At 32.1% G+C, this 26,874-nt stretch overlaps 3 protein-coding genes across 4 annotated transcripts in view; all 3 read left to right on the top strand.

Annotated features, from left to right (window-relative positions):
* Hel25E (ATP-dependent RNA helicase 25E) overlaps positions 1–26,874 on the top strand; it is a 356,959-nt gene that overhangs the window by 276,460 nt on the left and 53,625 nt on the right. The window lies entirely within an intron of this gene.
* LOC145318934 (protein Skeletor, isoforms B/C-like) lies at positions 6,304–15,585 on the top strand. The gene is made up of 8 exons (XM_080160651.1): positions 6,304–6,381; positions 7,445–7,499; positions 7,743–7,811; positions 10,960–11,010; positions 11,554–11,643; positions 14,628–14,690; positions 14,854–14,913; positions 15,104–15,585. Exons 2-8 carry the CDS (start codon positions 7,482–7,484, stop codon positions 15,185–15,187), a joined length of 435 nt encoding a protein of 144 aa, XP_080016777.1. The 5' UTR covers positions 6,304–6,381; positions 7,445–7,481; the 3' UTR covers positions 15,188–15,585.
* LOC145318957 (protein-lysine N-methyltransferase SMYD4-like) overlaps positions 17,910–26,874 on the top strand; it is a 37,756-nt gene continuing 28,791 nt past the window's right edge. For both annotated transcript variants that reach the window (XM_080160723.1, XM_080160725.1), the window contains exons 1-3: positions 17,910–18,047; positions 18,396–18,439; positions 21,140–21,190. In XM_080160723.1, the coding sequence (XP_080016849.1) occupies positions 17,991–18,047; positions 18,396–18,439; positions 21,140–21,190 (152 nt within the window). In that variant the 5' untranslated portion in view covers positions 17,910–17,990. The remainder of the gene's footprint in view (positions 18,048–18,395; positions 18,440–21,139; positions 21,191–26,874) is intronic.

The raw sequence follows: 26,874 nt of genomic DNA, 5'->3' as shown, positions 1-26,874 counted from the left end.
TTTGTATTTCTGTCTGTCTATGTGTGCTAAAGTTCTTTATTACAATGAAACTTTTTATAGGTCCAGAGAAGGTTTGTAGCTATTTTAAGGTAGGGTATCTCTACCTAGACAACCTTTTTGCATTTTTAAGTTGGTATTTAAAACTTTATGCATATACAATTTAGACCTTTTTAATTTACATAGATATGCAGGGAAAAGGAAATGTTATTCTGACAAACAATTCTAAAGGAAAATTTCACCACAACCCAATTCCCCTTTTCTCTCCCTTCTTCAGTTACATGAAAAACAAAATGTACTTCCACTTTACTTAAAAAGGTTTTGTGATTTTTTGTAGAATTGATTGTTAGAATAGCTACCCCTGATAGATATGTTTTAAAAGCGAAGCTTATCTATAATAGTAAATTTCTAACCATCTAAGCGGACATAGATGTGATATGATGCAAGTGGGTAAAGGAAATATTAGAAATATTGAATTATACTACATAAACATTTAGTGAAAAAATATCCACAAATCTATATCGGTGGAATACTGACTTTCTGCTAACTACTGTAGAAATGCCAAACTTCTAACATCATGGCTTTTTACAAAAATGTACAATTACATACAAGCTATGAAATAAATTGGACGAATTTCTAAATTTTCTTTAGGTGCTATTTGTGGCTATTTGTACAGCGTACGTATATTGTCTTATAACCTAGGATCTTAAGAAATAGTACAATAAATTGTTTTAATTATATGGACAGACATTTCCAATTATGATAAGCAAATTACGTAATCTGTAGATTATAATCATTGTTTTAAATTTTGTCCATTGTTAATGTAAAAAGTACCCAAAGTTTTAAGCCAGACAATGAAAGATCATTTTGTTAAAACAATGGGTACCACAATAATATTATGCCAAATGTCCCCTCCCTCTCTACTTACACCTTTTCTCCCTCACCAAATTTTTGCATTGCACAATGATTACGTCAAAAAATAACAATTGCAATCCACTACTGCAAGCTTTATCAAATCATTTTTGTTTCGTAGCTGCTCTATAAGTCGATTGCTCAGACGTCCATCAATCGTTCGCTAATGCACTCTTTATACCAGCACATGGCCAGTGATGATGTCATGAGAAAGGGTTGTCACCACCCAACCCTCTAAATTGAAATTTGTAAGGCTTGTCTTATCCTTATTTCACCCCTTCAAAAAATACACCCCCTTGGAAAAACCCTTTGCACGCCAATAATAGTTGTAATAGTTTGATACACTATTTAACAGTTAAAAGTTTTTTTATTACTTTACCTTTTTATTGGTATCCCTATAAAAAAGACAAACAAATTTACATATCATATTTAATTTTTTACACTGAAGGTATAATACATAGAGTTTAATTGCTTGATTAAATACTACGGCCGTAAATTCTTAGAAAACCAGCAATTAACTGTCTATATATAATAACTGCATAATAATCTACATAAAAAATATACTGTATGGATTGAATATCTATATCTAACATATCTATAAATCATAAATGAAAGAGAGGGTGATTCTAAACAGCTTTATGGTTGTATATCTATATCTAATGTATCTATAAATCATAAATGAAAGAGAGGGTGATTCTAAACAACCTTATAATTGTATATATATATCTAATATATACTATAAATCATAAATGAAAGAGAAGATATTTTAAACAACTTTATGTTTGTATATCTATATTTAATACTAGCGGCTTCGCCCCTAGCCTCTAGGGGCTTTACTCCAAGAGGTGATAAAAAAAATTAAGGCAAAAATCGTAAAAAAAAAATAACGGACAAAGGAAATCTTAAGCAAAAAAAAAATGGGGGGGGGGATTTTTTGGTTTTTGGGGGGGTTGGGGGTGTCCCACCCCCCAAGAAAATAGCTTAAAACCACCACAGGACCAATAGGTAGATACCCTGAAGAGTTACCGAGATCTTAAGGGACAGACAGACAGACGGACAGACAGACAGACGGTCAGACGGACAGACAGACATCGTTCTACTTTGTATTATAGATATCTATAAATCATAAATGAAAGAGAGGGTGTTTCTAAACAGCTTTATGATTGTATATCTATATCTAATATATCTATAAATCATAAATAAAAGAGAGGGTGATTCTAAACAACTTTATGATTGTATATCTATATCTAATATGTCTATAAATCATAAATGAAAGAGAGGGTGATTCTAAACAACTTTATGATTGTATATCTATATCTAATATATCTATAAATCATAAATAAAAGAGAGGGTGATTCTAAACACCTTTATGATTGTATATCTATATCTAATATGTCTATAAATCATAAATGAAAGAGAGGGTGATTCTAAACAACTTTATGGTTGTATATCTATATCTAATATATCTATAAATCATAAATGAAATAGAGGGTGATTCTAAACAACTTTATGATTGTATATCTATATCTAATATATCTATAAATCATAAATGAAAGAGAGGGTGATTCTAAACAACTTCATAGCTATTCATGTTGTGCATTCATTTTAGCAAAATCATTAACAGAAAAACGAACTCACTTTTTGAGAATAACCAACAAATTCAGATAGTCAGACGGACGAACAGTGATAAATTCAGAGTAACAACGGATTTAATATTCAATATTAAATTCTTTACTAAAATTACTTAGATACAAAATGTCTAATATGGACCAGGACTTCCTTACATTACAGACCTGCTTATGTAGATGCATCGCTTATAACATTTAGCCAAATCGTTCTAAGAATCAATATTACAAAATAACAGGATGATAATATCTTATTTAGTCATAATGTTTAAAATGGACATACAGGCTTTTTGGTCATGATTATAAAGTTGCTCCTATAGGAATCATCATGCCACGTTGGAAATCAATAGAATTATTCTAACATAACTAAATTATTATTAATTTGCTATGAATAAAAATTGTTGTTTTTTATTTTAAAATCATTTGTTGGTTCAACAATAAAAAAAGGCTTCAAATGCAATAGTAAATGTCCCTGTGAAACTACTAATTCTAACATTTTTTAGCCAAAGCCAGATTTGTTTAGGGGGCTGCTGTGGTGAAAAGTCTTCATAGTTAAGATGATTCAAGTTTTCGGTGACACCAACCTTCACCTTTTTTTTTGGGGGGGGGGGGGGGCTATACAAGCCAACATGCCAGGGGGGGGTTGCTCCAAAAACATAAAAGGTGGGTTAGAAAACTCCTCCCTCCATATATTTGATAAAACAAACTAAAAGAATTGCTATTTGACGAGACACTACAATGTTTTGTATAGACGTCTGCTTTTATGACAAGTGTAACATCACTTCCACCAAATGTGTCACATTATCATATCATTAGAACTCTGAATTATTACTTGAGCATATAATACCCCCCCCCCTCCCCTCCATTTTTCATTGTCCTTAATCTATCTGCTTAATTAATTTGCTCTTCGTTTGTGTTTTTTTCGTGAAAATTAAACTTTTTGTGATAAGACAATTTGCGGATTTAATGGCACAACTTTTGACAGCCCGGCTTGCGTACTGAAGCACAAAATAATAAAAAATTGGACAGTTTCTTATTATGCAATATTTTGATTTTTAAATTTTTTTCATTATTAAGAGCAAAACTATTATAAAATTCAAAATATTATTCGGCCAGCCTTTCAATTTCTTTGGGCTATAAATTTGGGTCCCAAAACTTTAATACGCATGGTTTGCAATGGATATTTGTTATTCGTGGCTATGTATTTTGAAAGAGGGAATAGTTATTTCTCTCATCGTATTATAAACAGCTTTCCGCGGATATAGAATGTACAATTATGAGATTAAAACTAGTTTTTTTAGCCCCGAGGTGACGGATATAATACGATGCTAGACATAGTTTTTTCGTATGGATGAGAACCGGTTCCTATCCACCGGATTCGAATGAATACGAGAAAAATGTTTCGTCAATTTAGCTTGCTAATAGAGACCTCATTTTTTAGTCAGTTCGTTTATTCAGTAGGAGGAAAGGGGATTGGGTAAAGTGGATAGATGGGGACATCGTTATTTTAGCCAGCAGTGAACTGAGCATCACTTCATCAGAGTACATGTAAATCTGGTGCAACATCCAAGTAATAAAAATGTCGATTTGTTAAGTAGGTGTTCTATGAATTTTGCCTAATTATAAATTTATACCGCGATATCATGATGTTTTTTAGACAAAACAATCTTTGAACATTTTATTCTATAGCGAGTTGTCTTTGTGTTTCTATGTATGTGCCGAAAGATCTCGTTAACAAATATAAGACATTTGCACCATTTTATTTAATTTCAATACAAAAATATAATAATCAGAACAACGTTCGTTTAATTAATACAAATGGATAAAAAGCCATACATAATACAGCTATTGAATTTCTTCGCTTATTAAAAGCGAAGCTTTTCTATAATTAGGGTCCGTCCGTCCGTCCGGAACGAATAGCTTTTTTCTCTCGATAATTTAGGTATGTTAGAATTGTCCTATCGATTTCAAACTTTGCATGGTAATTCCTGTAGCAGTCAGGTACGATTTAGAAAGCATAGCAACTGCATTAACGTTACCATAATGTCCGCACGTCCATTTCAAACAACTTTATTTTTAACTTTTTAACAACAAATTTTTATGTGATATAATTATACGATTGATCTGGTTTTTTTATTACTAATTCCTAGGATAACAAAGTAAAATGTTATAAGCGAAGCATCTCTATAAACAAGTCCTAAAAGAAGTAAGTGTGTCCTTAAATGTTATCCTGTATTTAAGCGGGTTTTCAGCAAATTTACTTGCAATTTTGTTTCGACTTTTATACATTCATATTCTGATTAGTCAGCTTTGACACTCTACAAGTGTTAATATTCGTTTGTCCTACCCTTTCAGAGCTTTGCTTGTCATCCTTGTTAAAAAAATCCATGTTTAAGACTTTAAATTGTTTAATTTTGTTCAATTAATAGTCTTGTGTGAATTTTAATGGATGCTCTGCAATTTGGGTTTGTAAACATCTTAAGTGGCGTTCATGGGTTTTTGAGACAACAAAAGTGATGTTTTATTATCGTCAGGGTGGTGTAAGCCTTATGATGTACACATATGCATAGACGTCCAAGCTTTTATGGGGGGGGAAGGGGTAATTCGCTTTTGGGAGAGGTAAAATGGCGCGTGAAGCGCGCCGATAATTTTTTTTACCCCCCCCCCAAAAAAAATTTTTACCCGGGGGGTAAAATTTGCTAGTGAGGGGTAATAACCTCCTCTGAAATCTGTTCGCAGGGGTAAATTTTGTTTACCCCCCCCCCAAAAAAAAAAATTTACCCCGGGATAAAATTTTTTTGGGGGGGTAATCGCCACTTTACCCCCCCCCCCCTTGGACGTCTATGCACATATGTACATGTCTCATTACTCTTGGTAAGGGAAACATATATAAAAATTAATTATATTATAGCAATTCAGACAGACATACAAATGTAAAAAAACTATAATAAACATCAAAGCGTACTAGAAAATTTGTCAACCCTTCTTTAATTTGTACATTTAAATAGGGATGTTTACATCATAGACATAGGTCGACCTATCTAATCAAGTTTTGTGTCAAGTTGTTCTACAATTACATAATTTTTTGTCTTCTTTAATTTTAAACAAATAATAAAAAAAACTCAGATTGTCTTTTTAAGGGTATGTCCATTTGTCCAAGTGGTTTACTTGATTCTTCAGAGCTAAATATTCTCTCATCAAATTTCGTAGATTTTTTTTACAGCCCTTTATATTTTTTACCACATATTTAAAACCTTCATACAAAAAAAATTCAATTAAAGCAAGTTAGCACTTTTTTCAATACCTTCTATATATCTTAAATTATACTTAATTAAAAAGTTTATGGAGTCGTTCGCTATTCGTTAGCTTAAAACTTCACGGGGAATTGAACCATGATTGGTTTTGTACAAACTAACAGTGTGAAAACTTTCCCTGCAATAAATTTAATTTAAATAAAATATTTTTTATTATCTTTAGTATGTTGCAATGTGAATGTGATCAATGATCTTACTACCCTCATTTAATCAATCAATGAATAGGATAACTATATCATAAAAAAAAATCATTTTGGTTCCCATCTGTTCCAGGAATTATAATGCCTAGTTAAAAATCAAACATGCATATATTAACGATAAGAGGGACGTTTGTGCCCTATTTATAGAAAACCTTCTTATTTAAAAATTTCTTAAATCTACTATGAATTTATTCTATCATGAAGAATAGTTACCCCTGTCAAGTCTTTTATGTGTGTTTGTGTTTGTACGTATTTAAAAAGGGGAGATGTAGATTCCATTCTTGCATTTTACGTGTAGCTTTGAGTCTAGCAACATTACAGGAGACTTACAAGGTATCTATCAAGCTTACACAGTTTTATCTATATTTGCTATCTTTTGAATGTGTTATTTGTCTTTGCTATCTTACAGTAATCTTTAAAATAGTTTTTATGCATTTTTATAAGTTAGCTTTGACCACTTTTAGTTAATAATTTACTGTTGACACTATAATTACTAGCAGTGTGGTTCTAATCCTATGGGGCCTGTACTTAAAATGCACAAACCCTGCGGGGCTACTCATTTTTCCACTTATTTCAATCTATATCTAAATTAGGGAGGGTTCTGAGCTCATTAAGGTACTAATAGGGAATACTTGAAAATTTATTTATTAATTTGTGAGTTTTCCATTTATGAATGTTGTCATCATTGTTTATCTAAGTCACCTATCTAATAACATTTTTAGATAAGTATCATAAATATCTGCTTCTTAAATATCTTTTTTAAGTTTATTTTTCACAACACGTGTCTACGTCCCTGTTAGTCCTAGCAACGCTGTATACAAAATAACCACCGTTACACCAATAAAATTAATCATCTTTGTTGACTTTATGCACTTACACTTGTAAAAAGTTGTTCGATCATTTCTGCTAATGTTAGACTTTTTCCCATATATAGAATTTTGTATTTCCCTCAACCCATTTTCTAAAGAGCTAACAAGTAAAAACAAGCAATGCTGATCAGGTCCTGAAAAATTGTCGAGCAATCGGGAGTTTTATTTCCTCTGAAACAAATAATTTTACATTAATTATTTAGACCTATCGAAAATAACCATTACTAGAACAAAATGTATTGTTTTCCGTTATTTAAAAAGTGATTAAGTTTCTATCAAATTCAATGTGCTTGAAATGAAATAACCATAACATTGCTATTACTTTAAATTAACAGTTGATATTTGCTATTTTTTAAAATCTAAATTTTTACGTGAAAGCATAAACGTATCTCAAGAACACAACGATGACTGTATTGTGTTAAACGTTTTTGGCTTTATGACCGAAGTACCTCTTTTCTTAACTTTGTCGGTTTCAAACTTTACCTTTTTTGATAGATTTTTTTATATTTGTGTTATGTTATTTTAAGGACACGTACGTTGTAATCAAAGAAACAAATCCTCAAAATGAATCCCCTTTCAAATGTAAGTATTAGTTTTTTTTTATTAGTAGCACAACTATACATTAATAATAATGAATAAGCTCAAAAAATAATATATATTTTTTTCTTTTTTGTTACTATATAATACTTCTTTGTTTGTTTATAAAGTGTTCTTTTTTCCGATTTTATGCTAAAAGAAAAACATTTAACTAATTAAAATGAAACGAAAATTTAAATTTTATTATTCCATTATTAACTAATTCTATTACAATTTTTAATATTTTAGGTTTCTGTTATATTATTAGCTCTGATTTGCTCAACTAATTCTTCTCCACAAAGGAACAGAAAAGTTCAGGTACAAATAATTTGTGTATGCTTCACGCACCCAACACAGAAATTTAATTTAAATAAACTAAAAATCCAGAGAAAGTCAAGGACACATTTACTAAAGTAACAGGATGAATATCTGAATTCTGTATGACAAACAAAATATCGAAAACGACTGGACCGATCGATCTACACTTTTTGGGGGAAGTCTTACATTGGTCTATGGAAGGTTTCAGGCTAGAGGGGTGCATCATTTGCCCCATATCATTTCCAACAGCACCCTTGACTCCTAAGCAATAATCATTCCATTGCAAAAAACGCGATATTGGGTTTGTTTAAATGTCCATTTATTTAGCATTTTTAAGAATGTCAAGCGTGGGAAAATTTTTCGAGTGTGGGAACCATTTAATTTGATTTAAATGGTACATATGATTTTCATTTAAATTCATTTTTTGGACCCGTGAGAAAATTTTTTTAACGTGAGAACCATTTAATTTTCATTGAATTTCATTTTTTGGAAGTGTGGGAAAAAATGGGAGAAAAAATATGTTTTAGTATAAAGAAATGTTCTATCAGTTTCAAACCTTTTTCATTCTATAGATCATACTGACTTTGAAAAAACTGTCAGACTGATTTTTGAAATTCAATCTGTGAAAAAAGATATTCAAGTTTTAATTTTTTGTTTTGGAAATATTATTTTACATGTATTGAGGCCATCTTGGATTATGATAATTTTTTTTGTTAGAAGATTTTTTTTCTAAAATGTTTTTAAAAAATTAACTTTTTACAATAAAAAAATCTTTGAACTTAAATTGACCAATAATTCAAAGATTTTTTCTCTTTGATTTGGAAGATTTTTTATGATTTTTATTTTTAATGTCAAATAAAAACACAACAGTGAAAAAAATGAAAATTAAATGAAAAAACGTTTTATGATTTTATTCAAGAAATTATTTGCTAACATCACCTTTTTGTTGCAATAGAATGTTATTTAAGCAAACAAAATTTAGCATAAATGGATATTTAAATCCCTCGGTATTAAATGATGAGCTAACGCTCGATCATTTAATACCTTGGGATTTAAATATCCATTTATGCTAAATTTTGTTTGCTTAAATAACTCATTCCATTGCAAAAAACGCGATATTCAGTTTGTTTAAATATTCAATTAATTAGGTTTTTTCAAGAATGTCAAGCGTGGGAAAATTTTTAGAATGTGGGAACCATTTAATTTTCATTTAAATGGTACATATGTTTTTCATTTAATTTCATTTTTTGGACCCGTGAGAAAATTTTTTTTACGTGAGAACCATTTAATTTTCATTGAATTTCATTTTTTGAAAGTGTGGGAAAAATGGGAGAAAAAATATGTTTTAGTATAAAGAAATGTTCTATCAGTTTCAAACCTTTTTCATTCGATAGATCATACTGACTTTGGAAAAACTGTCAGACCGATTTTTGAAATTCAATCTGTGAAAAAAGATATTCAAGTTTTAATTTTTTGTTTTGAAAATATTATTTTACATGTATTGACGCCATCTTGGATTATGATAATTTTTTTTTGTTAGAAGATTTTTTTTCTAAAATATTTTTAAAAAATTAACTTTTTACAATAAAAAAAATCTTTGAACTTAAATTAACCAAGAATTCAAAGATTTTTTCTCTTTGATTTGGAAGATTTTTTATGATTTTTATTTTTAATGTCAAATAAAAACACAACAGTGAAAAAAATGAAAATTAAATGAAAAAACGTTTTATGATTTTATTCAAGAAATTATTTGCTAACATCACCTTTTTGTTGCAATAGAATGTTATTTAAGCAAACAAAATTTAGCATAAATGGATATTTAAATCCCTCAGTATTAAATGATGAGCTAACGCTCGATCATTTAATACCTTGGGATTTAAATATCCATTTATGCTAAATTTTGTTTGCTTAAATAACTCATTCCATTGCAAAAAACGCGATCTTTGGCTTGTTTAAATGTCCATTTATTTAGCATTTTTCAAGAATGTCAAGCGTGGGAAAATTTTTAGAATGTGGGAACCATTTATTTTGATTTAAATGGTACATATGATTTTCATTTAAATTCATTTTTTGGACCTGTGAGAAAATTTTTTAACGTGAGAACCATTTAATTTTCATTGAATTTCATTTTCTGGAAGTGTGGGAAAAAATGGGAGAAAAAATATGTTTTAGTATAAAGAAATGTTCTATCAGTTTCAAACCTTTTTCATTTGATAGATCATACTGACTTTGGAAAAACTGTCTGACCGATTTTTGAAATTCAATCTGTGAAAAAAGATATTCAAGTTTTAATTTTTTGTTTTGAAAATATTATTTTACATGTATTGACGCCATCTTTGATTATGATAATTTTTTTTGTTAGAAGATTTTTTTTTCTAAAATATTTTTAAAAAATTAACTTTTTACAATAAAAAATCTTTGAACTTAAATTGACCAATAATTCAAAGATTTTTTCTCTTTGATTTGGAAGATTTTTTATGATTTTTATTTTTAATGTCAAATAAAAACACAACAGTGAAAAAAATGAAAATTAAATGAAAAAACGTTTTATGATTTTATTCAAGAAATTATTTGCTAACATCACCTTTTTGTTGCAATAGAATGTTATTTAAGCAAACAAAAGGGGTAGTTGCACGAAATGCATTTAAACTTAATTTAGTGAACCGCATATTTTATCCTGGTTAAATGTTTAAACTACATTTATATGGCATATATTTGAAAGAATTTCAATTTTCTACCACATAGTTTTTAAAATATCAAGACTTGAAAATCGTCTTTTTAAATTGCATATATCACAAAAAGACAATTTTCAAGTCTTGATATTTTAAAAACTACGTGGTAGAAAATTGAATTTATTTCAAATATATGCTATATAAATGTAGTTCAACCCATTAACTAGGAAAAAATATGCGATTCACTAAATTAAGTTCAAATGCAGTTTGTGAAACTACCCCTTTAGCATAAATGGATATTTAAATCCCAAGGTATTAAATGATCGAGCGTTAAATGATGAGCTAACGCTCGATCATTTAATACCTGGGATTTAAATATCCATTTATGCTAAATTTTGTTTGCTTAAATAACTCATTTTTAATAAAAAAAAATATTTTTGATTTATTTTGTTGATTGACTATTTTTTAACTTTCAGGCAACTTTTATTGGAGATTTGATAGATACAGATCATAAAGTAGAAGGAGAGGTAAAGAATCTTTGTAAACCTTTAGTTTTTTTATGATTTGTATTATTTAATTTTAGATTTTTTAAGGACATACATGACAAAATATCTATTCTACTGATCTTGTTATAATCCATTACTTACAGCGCAAATACCATAAAACTATAGTATATTCGTAAATAATTTCTGGTTTATTGACATAGTTTAAATTTTATTTGTAAGAAGTAAGCGATAAAACATCTAATGCTTCAACTGTGTAGGTTAGGTATCGAGTATTACTAGACATAATCTTATCTAACCACTTAATCATTGCTCGGTAGCTGCACCTCAGAGGCGCATAAGCTTGAAATCAAAGCAAGTCCGTTTGTCACTTGTGTGCTTACATTTTTCTGAAAAGACGGAATACCATATTAAGAATAGGTTTAAACATCGAGCTGAGCTCTAAAATTCTTGTAGGACGGTTTTCCTGAGGCTTACAGGTTGCTTTACGCGCGGCTGCCGAGACCAGTCCTTATATTTTTTTACTCAAATCAGAAACATTTTGGTAATTTAAATCTCTTATTTTAGGTTTACATAATAAACGAGGATACGCTTGCCATAGATAAATTTGGATATGATGGAAATGGCTTTGGTGTCTATATTCATGTAGCCACTGAGGTAGGTTACAGCGCAGCTACTATATAATTATATTTGTCTGTACGTCAGACTGTGAGTAAGTTAATCAAATTAGCTTAACATTCTTGTTTATGAATATAAATAGAAAACCACAGTACGTTTAAGTAACTTTACAAAGTTTCTCAAAAATTAGCCATGTGACGTTATAAAAATAAGGGATTACCCATCTCTTTTTTAGATGTATTTTCTCCCACTTCTCCTCTCATCTCCCTCACTTTTATGACGCCACATGGCTGATTTTTGAGACACTTTGTGAAGTTACTAAGTTTAAACAGACTATAATTATATGCATGCAGAGTAGCTTTTTATATCCTTTTTATATCTCTTCCTAAAACTTTATAAACCCCAAACAAACATATTATGCAAATCTGAATTTTCAAAATAGTAGCTTTATTATTCATTTAGGATGATTTTACAATAAATATGAAATGTAGATGCCTCTTTTGGTTACAAAATTCCACTGTTATTTTTTAATTAATCAGTACCAATAAAGCACAAGATCTCAAAAACAGCATTTGGGGGTAATACTGGTGAACAAATATATTATGCAAATCCAAAACAAAGCAACAAAAAAAAGGTTTTTTGGCACTTTTCTCCTCTTTTAAAGATTGATTATGATAAAATAATATTTTTTTAAGGGATTTATGCATTAATTATTATGAAATATAGTATAAGGTAGAAATTAATGATTTTTCTAAATAAGAAATGATTGAAAAAAATAAATTCGATCCCTATCACTTTAGAGGACAGCTGCTGACCCCCAGTCTTATGGATGAACCTAAATACATGTTAAAGATAAAAATTACCCTGAAAATTATACAAAAATGTTTTTTTATGTGTTAAAACAAATCATTTTAAAATCTTGATTTTGAGGATGATGACCTTTCAGATGCTCCTGTTGGTGGTGATGGTAAGCCAAATGTTATCTAAGTACATGCCCATTACAACAACTTGTCTATTAACCTATGTACCATTTTTTGTAGTCATAGCAGCCTCCAATGGAGCCTTCTGACAAGAAATATAACCATCTTCTAAAAACTACAGTATTCACCTTATGAATTGAAGTAAATAAAATTGCAATTCTTTTCTTTTTTAATAATGCTGGGCTGGAGGATGCTATAACTACAAAAATTGGATCATAGTTTAATATATAAGTTGTCATCATCGACATGCACTTTGATAACATTTGGCTCACCATCACCACCAATAGGGGCATCTTAAAGGTCATCATCCTCAAAATCAAGATTTTAAAATAGATTTTTTCAACACACTAAAAAACATTTTTGTATAATTTTCAGGGTAATTTTTATCTTTAACATGTATTTAGGTTCATCCATAAGACAGGGGGTCAGCAGCTGTCCTCTAAAGTGATAGGGATCGAATTTATTTTTTTCATACATTTATTATTTAGAAAAATCATTAATTTCTACCTTATACTATATTTCATAATAATTAATGCATAAATCTCTTTAAAAAATATTATTTTATCATAATCAATCTTAAAAAGAGGAGAAAAGTGCCAAAAAACCTTTTTTTGTTGCTTTGTTTTGGATTTGCATAATATATTTGTTCACCAGTATTACCCCCAAATGCTGTTTTTGAGATCTTGTGCTTTATTGGTGCTGACTAATTAAAAAATAACAGTGGAATTTTGTAACCAAAAGAGGCATCTACATTTCATATTTATTGTAAAATCATCCTAAATGAATAATAAAGCTGCTATTTTGAAAATTCAGTATTGCATAATATGTTTGTTCGGGGTTTATATTTAAAAAACCTTCACTAAAAGCTTATTCATGAGTTTTGAGTGAAAATTAGAAACATAAGAGCTCTGGAAATAAATTTTTGAATTTAAATGTGAATTTAAGAAGTGTTCTTATTCTGTAACATTACAGATTAAGATTTTTTTATTTTTCATTCTTTCAACTGAATACAAATTTGTAATATATTTTCAAGTTTAGGTTAGGTTAATTGTGTGATAGGATAGCCCTATGGTGGTGCTATTTTCAAGCAAGATTATTGCATATATATTTTTAAAAAGTAGAAATCGAGGGGGATGGCACCATCCCCAAAAAAAGTTACAAACCTTCTCAGAACCTATTAGAATCTCTACTGTAAAGGAAAACAATATCAGTTTAGTTGTCAGTGAGTTTCCTCGAACACGAGCGGACAGACACACATACACAGACAGATAGACAGCCTGTTACTTTTATATAAGGGTATTCTTCTCTTAATTTTGCTAAAGTAAAATATAAAAAATTGGTAGATTTTAGATGAAATCTAATTGTGTTATAAAAGGATTGAAATGGATTGTTAGAGTAATTCATGGAAAAATTCTCTTCATTTTTTTCACAGAAAATTTGTGATACAAAAAGAAAGAAGATATAAACTTATAAAGTCAGCTAAATAAATAATACCAATTTCAAATAAGAGTTCAAATGATAAATTCAGAGCAATGTTTATGTTTATCATTGTAATAAGACGGATAAAATTTGATTCACAAAAAAATTACTGAAATATTTTAAAATGAATATTTTTTAAAGTTTTAAATTAATTACAGTTTCTTTACAAATTCACTTATTTCAAAATAAATCTACTTTTCTTTTTGTGCATGCAAAAATACATTAATTTTTCCATGTCTTTTATCTATGTCAAAGGATAAAGTGCTCTTAACTCTGAAGTCACTTTTCTACTTTTAAAATCATTTTCACAGATTTTTTAAAAATTTTCCTAGATTTTTTGCAACAAGAATTTTGTACTTTATGCTCTTACATAATCGTATATTTCAATTCTAAAAAATATGTTTTCTCTCAAATTCTTACCGAATAAAACCAAAGGATAAAACAATTCACAAAAAGATTATGATATAAATTACCAGGTAGAGAATCACCATTGTCAAAACAGTAATTCTAATCTAGAGAAGATATTTTATCGTCATTTGGGATGTTAAATCTGACAATTTTTAGGGTTCAAATTTAGATGACTATGAGGCCAATAAGATTCTAGTTCCCTACCCAACTGAATCAGAGGTATGCTTTAAATAATCATTATTGAAACACAAGGTATTATTTCTTAAAAATAAGTATCCTTTCCTTCAACAGTATTTCGTTTTATCTATCCATTTTACATTTAAATTTCAATCATGCATTCTCTCTCCCAAATTCTATTTTTAATGATAAAATAACTTTTTAGGGTCAGCCTATTGAGGAGCCTTATGATGGTAGCGGTCAGCTTATCATTGACCTTAAGCAGGTAAATTTTATCAACATGCTGCTTTTTAAAGTCTGACTTGCTTGTCTTTTGGTTTTTCTGTAATGCAATTTAATATTGTTTGTAAAAAAAATATTATAAATCTTTTTCAAATAAGATTAAAGATACCTTTTTCCTTTCTTCTAGCATTTTCTTTAGTTTTGCTGTATAATACTGCACTGTTCTGATTTAGGTTGGAGTACGTGCCTCTGACGTGAAATGGTTGTCTGTTTGGTGCACTGTCTTCGAGCTCAGCTTTGGCCATGTAGAATTCTAATTATTCGTTGAACCGTTATAATAGAGATTATTTAGAGCTGTTATGTCTCCTTTGCCCTACTCCTTTTCCACTCCTACCCAACTCCCATCCTCCATTAAATCTTTTGCCTTCAATTTTCGCCCAATTTCCTCCCACTATCCTTGTCTCATTTTTCCCCCTACCCTTCACAACCCTTTACCTTCCTTTGAAAACGATTCCCTCTTTCGTTTCTCTGTAGTACCATTCCCGTTTTAAACCCATTCCCTTTCTTCTTACTTATACCTATAATTCCCTCTCCCCTTTACGTACCCCACCCCCTTACTTTTACTCCCTTACCCATTCCTTTTACCATTGCCTTTCTCTTCCTTGCCCCTTTCCCTTCCTTTTCTCTTCCCACCCTCCTACACCTCCATCCTCAACCCCCCCCCGCCCAAACTCATTCCTTACCCTAACTTCCCATCCCTGATTCTTCCCTTTCCCAATTTTCCCACAGTTTGTACATGATGTACGGAAATCAGCTGTTTCTAATTTGTTACTCAAAATTTTCTCTTTTCTCTCTATTTCATACATCATCATTATTTATATTTATATTTTTATTAGATTAATAAAAAATGAAATTGTATATATTTGTTTATCATTTTTTCAACCTATAATAAGCAGCTGCCGCGGAATTCAAATTTTTAGCTACAGATGAGGTTGGCAGTGGCTCGGGGTGGCTTAATTTAATTTATGTGGCTTATGCAGAATGTGGCTTATTGAGACTGCGACTGCAGTTTGACTGAGTGTAAGTGTGGCTATGAGAGACTGAGAGAGAGTGGCTTACTGAGGTTTGGGGTTATGAACTTGAAATTTTGTGGCTGAGGCTTTGAAGTAGGTTTATCAGGTGGATTAGAAAACTGCTTAGCTGCGGCTTTAGCTGCTGAGCTCTGCTTTATACTGAAGGATAGGAACTAATTTTAGAAATAGTAGCCTAAAAATTATGAAATTTTGTTGAAACAAATACAAAATTAATAGAGTTTATTCTAGAAAAAAATACATCTACAAATATATCAACAAATTCTTTGCCATTATTCTCTCAAAAGTCTTTTAGTATTTATTACATGTATAAAAGCATTTTGTCTTCAATTAATCTGCTATCATATTTAGGCATTATACAAGTTACCCCGTTTTATGCAAAATTCTTGAAATATTCTCCCCTTTGATTTATGAAAAGCTTGCGTTTCTATTTCTAGAAAGTACCCAAAAGTGATATACTTTGCAAACAAAGTGTCCAGTAGAAACAGCAAGATTTTAGAGTAGCTTGGTTACTCGCTAATTAGAATGTCCGTTCATCCGACTGTTCATCACTAAATCGATTTATTTATTTATTTGATATGAGAAACAGGGTGCGACTAATAAATAGCAAATGCACTCTTTCTCTCTCTCTCTATCTCTATCCCTTTTTTGCTGTTTTTTTTTCTCCATATCTATCTTCTTTAGATTTATGAGGAGATATAAGGTTTTTATGAATAAATGATACACGAATTTATAATATTATACAAAGGTTCTATTGGGACTAAATGACTTTTAAAATGTTTTAAAAGATCTATTGAACAACAAACTCGATATTTACACAAAATTCAGCTTGGTATAAGGCAAGTTTTAGGCTATTTTTGATGAGTTTGGTTAACTTCTCTGAACTTTCTAAAAACTGAGTAATAATTTAACAATTTTAAATTAACACTCGTAAAGAAAGTATAGAAAAAAGAAAGCAAAGAAAAAGGAAATATAAGGAGTATTCAGTATTAGTTTATCCCTATCTAGCAAGCCGGTTAACTTAGTTAAGTCTGCTTACCAGAGAAAGCAATGTTAGATAGTATACACTATACATATGTTAATTGAAAATAATACAAAAATTCACTATAGTGATGTTTATGATATTATAAGAATTCATTTAAACTTATGTCAATATAATATAACATTTCATATGCTCATAAAACTTTTTTTTACAAACTTAAGTCTACTTTTCCTTTAGTGACAAAGGGAAAGCAACATTGACACATTGACTTACATTTGACCTACGTATGTACTATAAACTGCTGCTAAAATTTACAAAACAATGAAAATTTCAAGGCCTTAAGTGTTACAATTATTTTGCTTTCCTACAGCATTATTTAAATCTTTCAATATCGCAGCTAGTAAAGAGTGTTTAAAAAACAAGCGCTCACAATTTAAACCGAATAAAGTACTTGACATCTTGTAGATAGACCCCGTAATTATAGGGTTTTTGATGGGGCATGTATCGACCTGTATGTAAACACTGCAACGTTATTCATGTATAATATTCAGTGATTTATTATCGGACAACACCCCCCCCCCCCAAAAAAAAAAAATAAAATAAAAATGTGATATACCATTAATTATCTTATACTGGCTATTATAGCTTGTTTTGCTTCTCTACTTATGAACATAATGGCGTTTTCACAAAGAGTACCTTGTAGAATTCTGATTCTTAACCCCTCCCTCTTAATTTAAAAATAAGTATTATGTAAATAAATTGTAAATTTGGGGAGGTTTGTTTTAGGTCAGGTTAGGTTAGGTTATATTGGATACTAGGTAGCCCTGCAGGATTGGGGCACTGCATGTATAGACTCCGCAGGGTTAGAGCCCAATTTTCCCCACTCGTGGGTAGGCATCTCTCCTTATTTAAAAATAAAGTGTGTGTGTGTGTGTGTGTGGGGGGGGGGGGTTATTAGTACTAAATAAGGAACTTAAAGCCGATAATTTAAAAAGTTAATAATTGGCAGATTTCAATTTTAGATAAACAAAAAACTTGTAATTAAAAATGGATTTTATGCAGCGGCAAGGACAGATTGAAAAAGTTAAAAATCAAATGATGCAGGTTCGAGTTTTGATAGCGAAGCTATTCTACATCTAGGTTGTGTCAACACGTTCGCAAGGGAAACTAAATTTATTTATTAGCTTGGGAAGGTTAATAACAACATAGGGCTAGAACTGTTGTCGACAATCAACCATTTGATTGTCTTATTTATTGGCCAAGGCATTTCCTGTACTCGTATTATTAATTTTTAACGGCTCTAGTATGATACGTACCCAACTTTTCGACGACAGTAAGCCGACACGTTACTAATGCCGCTTTTTGCGCAGTTTTTATAGAGTTGCTTAGCTACCAAAGAGATTTAAAGTAATATTTCAATATAATTAAATTAAAGTTTTAAAATTTATTAAGGTGATGGGAATAACCGACCCCGCAGAATTTCAACGAATAGCCAAGTAAGATTTTATTCTATACACATATATGTCCGTACGTTCATAGCTTGTCCAATGGTTTCTCTCGGCAGGCAGCACAATATATGTGCGGAGCCGTCGCTTGCAGCAGATCTCATGCGCGTAGCCACTAATAGAAATCATAATTAAGCATAAACAAACAGCCACACGACTGACGAGCCCTAATTGAAATATAAAGGTAGGGGAAGGGGAGGGGGCATTGAACTGTAAATTACACTAGTACCTAACAAACCATGTTCTTTAAATTGGTTTAAAATCTCTGTTTAATTCTCATAAAATCTTGATGAGATGGTTCAAACCAGCAGCTCCAAACATTTCAACCAATAATTTTAATAATTTTTATTTATACAGGGTGCGTCACATAAATTGGGACATTTTTTAAACGGCCATAGCGCAAAAACTACTTGACCAATCAGGACGTTTAACCCCACTGTGGAAAGCTTAGGTAATGACCTTTTAGAACAAAAAAGTCTTTGGACGAAGATGGACGTGTACACCGAGCTGGCCGCGCATATGTTCAACAAGACAGATTCCAAATGCGCCGGTGGTTTAATCTGGATTCTCGAATAGGGCCCACTAAATCTGACCTCAGCCCATCTGTAGGTGAGGTAGAGTTATGCAACTTGCTGGGGATACTGTAAGATACATGGGTAAGACACTAGAAAAGACTAGAGCTCTCCATCTGAAATGGCTTGGCCGTAGTGAAACATTGCAGATTTTGAGATGTCAAAAACGTCAAAAATCGTGCATGAAAATTTCTCGGTTCTCAATTTCAGGGACCCATATGGAACTCATATTAGACTATGGGTTGCGCTGACAACCCTAGCTGAAACTTCATGCCATTTCCAAAAAGGTAAAGAACGTCGTTCTAGCTCAACTGTGGTCCTAATGAGAGCCTCCGTGTCTTAGGGCAGCTTGAAAGTTGGGTGAAATTGGATTCTGCGGTTACTCATGATTTTAAGGAAATGTGATCTCCCAGCAGCCCGAACTTAATTCAATGGACTTTTGGGCCTGGGGCTACTTTGAAGCATGCACCAATAGACGTGCCCATACCACAAAGACCTCCCTTATTGCCACTATCAAGGAGAACTACGCCAGCTTGGACAGGTACATATTGACCTGGAACTGCCGGCGGGTAAAGGCGGTGATTGAGGCTGGCGGCGATTTTATTAAATAATCTACTAGTCATATACCTATTTTGCTTCCCAGTTTTTAAAATTTAATAAAATCTTTAAAATTAACGATTTTATGTTAATTTCTTAAAAATTACAAAATGTCCCGATTTATGTGACATACCCTGTAAAATTTGTAGATTTATTTACTTTGTCTTATTCATTGGCTCAAAAACTTTGGGTACTTTTATTAAATAATGATTCCAATATCCACACTTTGGGTACTTTTATCAAATAATGATTGCAATATCCACACTTTTCGACCAAACAACGAAAGGGGTAATTATGTTTATAATTAATAGGTACGTAAATCAATTTATCATTCATTATATTATCCATGAAAATGTTTTGCGCAGAGTATGTGACTTTAACAAATTATAGAAATCTAATTTTAAATCATTGACGGAGAAACATGTTTATTGTTAAAAGCAAATCTTTTCTATAATTAGGGTCGGTTCTAAGCGTACGTTCATCCGGAACGGTTAGTTTTTTCTTCGTTTTAGAATTGTTCTAACTTTGCATGGTGATTCCTGTATTCATCACCAGAATGTCCGTAATTCCATTTAAATCATGTTGATTTTTAACTTTTTGACAAAAAAATTTCATGCGATATAATTATTCTATTCATTTAAATTTTTTAAATACTGATTCCTATTACAACAAGGCACAATGTTATTCGCGAAGCATCTCAATAGTCAAGTACTAAAAATGTAAGTACGTCCTTGAACAGTATCCTGCATTTAAGCAATTTTGCAACAATTTTACTGACAATTTCGTTTCCACTTGTACATTTCTACTGATTTATTTTAGTTCTGACACTAAATGCCAATGTTCATCTGTCCTTCCAGTTCAGAGCTTCGCTTTTATGCATGTTGTCATCCTTGTTATAATACATACGTAGATTCGACACAAAAATATTTTTAACAATTGACGTTTGATTTTCAATAAATATATTATTTAATTTTATATATATCGAGGACCTCGAGAATTGAAATGTTTGAATAAAGAAACCTGACTTGCCATTACAAAAGATGATTTTGAAATATTAATAGTCCCCTTAAAGAGAAAAAAGGAATATGCCTATGGCCGATAAATTGATGTACATCTCCATTAATTATACACAAAATTACCCCTTCTGTAGATTACAATTATGGATTAAAACGTTTTGACACTCAACTTAATAAAGCAATCAATCAAAACTTAATAAAATTCCCCAAAGTTTTTAAGCCAGCGAATAAGTAAACGTTATTATAAAACTTGTGCAAACGGAAATGAAAATTGATTTTGACCTTAATTTTTTTGTTTGAATCCCCCCCAAAAAGTATAAAAAGGTCATTTTTCTGAGGACTTTAAAATCAATTAAGATTTCAGAATATACTAGGGGTAATAAGTTGTATAACATTTATTTTTTTGCAACCAGGCGATTCTTATAAAAAATCAATATAATTGATAATAGACGAGTCTCTAAAAGGTAACATATTTTCGCTGGATTAAAAATAATGTTTTTTTTCAGGGATTACTGTAAAGAAATGGCCGTTGAAATGTGCCTTCCTTATTTTCACAGGTAGCTATAAATATGCATAAGCGCAGCTTTTATGTAAATTGATTATGTATGTCACTAATTTAGCATGATTCAAATTTGTAAAAATGGTTGATTTCCCTGAGGCTTACAGGTGGCAGGCGTGCGGCTGCCGAGCCCTGAAAAACAGTTTAAATTTCTGTTCACAGATTTCAAGAAACACATTTGTGTGGGCAATTTCCCAGTTGAGGAGTGAGATTCTACCCCATCTGAAAAAATAAACCCCCCCCCCCCCGCCATCTATCAAAATAAACCCCCCCCCCCCGGCATCATGAAATTTATACCCCATCATGTGATTTTGTCCCCATCATGTAATTTGATCCCCATCTTCATATTTTGTTCCTCTCCAAGAGAAACAAAATAATGTCAGAGAAGGGATAAATTATTGAACAGGGGACAAAAATGAAGGATGGGGTCTAAATTTGAAGATGAGGCCAGAATTGGAAGGTGGGGTCTAATTTGATAGATGGGGACATGATTGGCAGAAGGGGAAATAAAATCTGGGTGGGGGGGGGGAGAGTCTAGAGGGGTTTGCGAGGTGAGCCTCGCGCGAAAGAATTTATATTAGGGTAGCATAAGCTACCATGCTCCACTGTAGTGAAGCTATGCCTTTCACTCTTCTATATTTTCCTATATTTTGAATAAAATTTGAAAATGCCTCTATTTATTTTTTTTATTTCTCTTTTAAGACTTTTTTTATACTAAATCACCAACATATTCTAATTCTTTACTTTACCTAATATTTTAAGATAAAAATTTGGCTCCATTGAAGAAAAAAAAAACAATAGTTTGTTTGAAATAGGAACATCTAGTGGCAGATTATTGAACTACATAATATACATTTTTCTGGATGTCATCAAACATAATTAGTGGTTGAGAAACACAGATGGGGTAGCAACCAATGCTATGATATTAACATTGAAGCAAGGGGTTAAAACTCACACATGGAGGTCAAAAAATTAATATGGGGTCATTTTTTCATGATGGGGTAGCTTCAAGTGCTTATATCTGGAGAACTGTAAGAGATAGAGGCATAGTTGTTTGACTGTGGTAACTCAGATTTACACAAGGAAGCCATTTATGCACATGGGGTGTCAAAATTTGATATGGGGTATTTTTTTCATGATGGGGTGTCAAAATTTCATATGGGGTATTTTTTTCATGATGGGGTAGGTTCAAGTGCTTATATCTTGTGAACCGTACAAGATAGAGGCCTAGTTGTTTGACTGTGGTAACTCAGATTTACATAAGGAAGCCATTTATGCACATGGGGGACCAACATTTGATATGGGGTATTTTTTTCATAATGGGGGTAGTTTCAAGTGCCTATATCTGGAGAACCGTAAGAGATAGAGGCCTAGTTGCTTGACTGTGGTAACTCAGATTTACATAAGGAAGCCATTTATGCACATAAGGGACCAAAATTTAATATGGGGTACTTTTTTTCATGATGGGGGTAGTTTCAAGTGCTTATATCTGGAGAACCGTAAGAGATAGAGGCCTAGTTGCTTGACTGTGGTAACTCAGATTTACATAAGGAAGCCATTTATGCACATGGGGGACCAAAATTTGATATGGGGTATTTTTTTCATGATGGGGGTAGTTTCAAGTGCTTATATCTGGAGAACCGTAAGAGGTAGAGGCCTAGTTGCTTGACTGTGGTAACTCAGATTTACATAAGGAAGCCATATATGCACATGGGGGACCAAAATTTAATATGGGGTACTTTTTTTCATGATGGGGATAGTTTCAAGTGCCTATATCTGGAGAACCGTAAGAGATAGAGGCCTAGTTGCTTGACTGTGGTAACTCAGATTTTCATAAGGAAGCCATTTATGCACATGGGGGACCAAAATTTGATATGGGGTATTTTTTTTCATGATGGGGGTAGTTTCAAGTGCTTATATCTGGAGAACTGTGAGAGATAGAGGCCTAGTTGCTTGACTGTGGTAATTCAGATTTACATAAGGAGGCCATTTATGCACATGGGGGACCAAAATTTGATATGGGGTATTTTTTTCATGGTGGGGGTTGTTTCAAGTGCTTATATCTGGAGAACCGTGAGAGATAGAGGCCTAGTTGCTTGACTGTGGTAACTCAGATTTACATAAGGAAGCCATTTATGCACATGGGGTATCGAAATTTAATAGGGCTACTCAATCTTAAACTAACCTAACTTGATCTAACCTAACCTAACCGAACCAAACCCAACCTAGGTAATTAGGTTAGGTTAGGTAATATTGAGTAGCCCTGCAGGGCTACTCAATCTTAAACTAACCTAACTTAACCTAACCTAACCCAACCAAACCTAACCTAACCAATTTTAAACTAACCTAAACCAACTAAACCTAACCTAACCCATCTTATCCTAACCTAACCCATCTTAACCTAACCTAACCCATCTTAACCTAACCTAACCCATCTTAACCTAATCTAACCCATCTTAACCTAACCTAACCCATTTTAACCTAACCTAACCTAACTTAACCTAACCTGACCCATTTCAACCTAACCCAACCCCTGCAAGGGGGCCTTTCCCTTTCCCTTAATATTACTTTACCTAACATGACCTGATCTGACCTAACCTAACCTGATTTCACCCCCCAACTGCATCATAAAAAATTGGCCCCTATATTCAATTTTTACCCACCATCAGAGAAAAATGACCCCATATTAATTTATGTATCCCCATGTGCATAAATGGCTTCCTTAATTTAATCTGAGTTACCACAGCCAAGCAACTAGGCCTCTATCTCTTACAGTTCTCCAGATATAAGCACTTGAAACTACCCCCATCATGAAAAAGATACCCCATATCAAATTTTGGTCCCCAATGTGCTTAAATGGCTTCCTTATGTAAATCTGAGTTACCACAGTCAAGCAACTAGGCCTCTATCTCTTACGGTTCTCAAGATATAAGCACTTGAAACTACCCCCATCATGAAAAAAAATACCCCATATCAAATTTTGGTCCCTCATGTGCATAAATGGCTTCCTTATGTAAATCTGAGTTACCACAGTCAAGCAACTAGGCCTCTATCTCTTACGGTTCTCAAGATATAAGCACTTGAAACTACCCCCATCATGAAAAAAATACCCCATATCAAATTTTGGTCCCAAATGTGCATAAATGGCTTCCTTATGTAAATCTGATTTACCACAGTCAAGCAACTAGGCCTCTATCTCTTACAGTTCTCAAGATATAAGCACTTGAAACTACCCCCATCATGAAAAAAATACCCCATATCAAATTTTGGTCCCCCATGTGCATAAATGGCTTCCTTATGTAAATCTGAGTTACCACAGTCAAGCAACTAGGCCTCTATCTCTTACGGTTCTCAAGATATAAGCACTTGAAACTACCCCCATCATGAAAAAAATACCCCATATCAAATTTTGGTCCCCAATGTGCATAAATGGCTTCCTTATGTAAATCTGATTTACCACAGTCAAGCAACTAGGCCTCTATCTCTTACGGATCTCCAGATATAAGCACTTGAAACTACCCCCATCATGAAAAAAATACCCCATATCGAATTTTGGTCCCCCATGTGCATAAATGGCTTCCTTGTGTAAATCTGAGTTACCACAGTCAAGCAACTAGGCCTCTATCTCTTACGGTTCTCCAGATATAAGCACTTGAAACTACCCCCATCATGAAAAAAATACCCCATATCAAATTTTGGTCCCCCATGTGCATAAATGGCTTCCTTGTGTAAATCTGTGTTACCACAGTCAAGCAACTAGGCCTCTATCTCTTACAGTTCTCAAGATATAAGCACTTGAAACTACCCCCATCATGAAAAAAATACCCCATATCAAATTTTGGTCCCCCATGTGCATAAATGGCTTCCTTATGTAAATCTGAGTTACCACAGTCAAGCAACTAGGCCTCTATCTCTTACAGTTCTCAAGATATAAGCACTTGAAACTACCCCCATCATGAAAAAAATACCCCATATCAAATTTTGGTCCCCCATGTGCATAAATGGCTTCCATATGTAAATCTTAGTTACCACAGTCAAGCAACTAGGCCTCTATCTCTTACGGTTCTCCAGATATAAGCACTTGAAACTACCCCCATCATGAAAAAAATACCCCATATCAAATTTTGGTCCCCCATGTGCATAAATGGCTTCCTTGTGTAAATCTGAGTTACCACAGTCAAGCAACTAGGCCTCTATCTCTTATGGTTCTCCAGATATAGGCACTTGAAACTACCCCTATCATGAAAAAAATACCCCATATCAAATTTTGGTCCCCCATGTGCATAAATGGCTTCCTTGTGTAAATCTGTGTTACCACAGTCAAGCAACTAGGCCTCTATCTCTTACGGTTCTCAAGATATAAGCACTTGAAACTACCCCCATCATGAAAAAAATACCCCATAGCAAATTTTGGTCCCCCATGTGCATAAATGGCTTCCTTATGTAAATCTGAGTTACCACAGTCAAGCAACTAGGCCTCTATCTCTTACGGTTCTCCAGATATAAGCACTTGAAACTACCCCATCATGAAAAAAAATACCCCATATGAAATTTTGACACCCCATCATGAAAAAAATACTCCATATCAAATTTTGACACCCCATGTGCATAAATGGCTTCCTTGTGTAAATCTGAGTTACCACAGTCAAGCAACTATGCCTCTATCTCTTACGGTTCTCCAGATATAAGCACTTGAAGCTACCCCATCATGAAAAAATGACCCCATATTAATTTTTGGACCTCCATGTGTGATTTTTGTTCCCCATATTCTATATACTTACCCCATATGTAATATTTTACCCCTATAACTCATAGTTTATTATCACCAAGCTTTGTTTTATACATTGAAAATTACAGGGACCAAAATTTAAGATGGGGTACAAATCACATGATGCCGGGGGGGGGGGTTTATTTTGACAGATGGCGGGGGGGGGGGTTTTATTTTTTCACATGGGGTAGAATCTCACTCCTCAACTGGGATGGTGCCATTTGTGTGTAATTGTTACTCTACAGAATGCCACATCTTAATGGATTTTTTAAAGATTGGTTACTTAAATTTTAATCATTATTTTTGAATTTCAGCTATATTTCCCAGATATTGGAAAACAGAATTGCCCTATTTCAAAACCCCACTCATTAAAGTGATCGCGAATTTAATTTTTCAAAATGCATTTTTGTTTTCCTTTTCGTATTTTTAAAGTAATTTTCAAAGTATAATGCCTTAAAAGTTCAACTAAGTTAGAAAAAAATCAGTTTAAAATGCAAAGAGTATTTCCACATGAAAATAATGTTAAAATCTGTGCAAGAATTAAATTATGAAATAATAAGCTATTTCTTCGCTCACAGATAAAAACAAAAAAAACAATACTTAGGAAATATTTTTATAATACATCTCTAATAATATTTGTCTTCGAACTTTCTTTAAAATGTAATGAAAAAGTTTGGTTTATTTTATAAAATTATTGACCGAATTTCGGTATGCTTGAGCTGGTATAAAGACAATAGAAAAAGTGTTTAAATCTATAGAAAGAATGATATTTAAGAATTAAATTGTTTAAAAAGTAAAAATGTATTATATTTGCTATATACTTCAGCAAAAAATTCAATCATTTTATTAAAGTTTTTCCATAAAAACAAACATTATTTTTTTTGTTCCAATGAAAAGTTATTGTAATTTGTCAC

This window comes from Acartia tonsa, chromosome 5 (genome assembly GCF_053477335.1).
Source record: "Acartia tonsa isolate MP-2025a chromosome 5, ASM5347733v1, whole genome shotgun sequence".
Lineage (NCBI taxonomy): Eukaryota > Metazoa > Arthropoda > Copepoda > Calanoida > Acartiidae > Acartia > Acartia tonsa.
The sequence above is the reverse complement of the archived record's forward strand: the minus strand, read 5'-3'. Positions and strand labels throughout refer to the sequence as shown.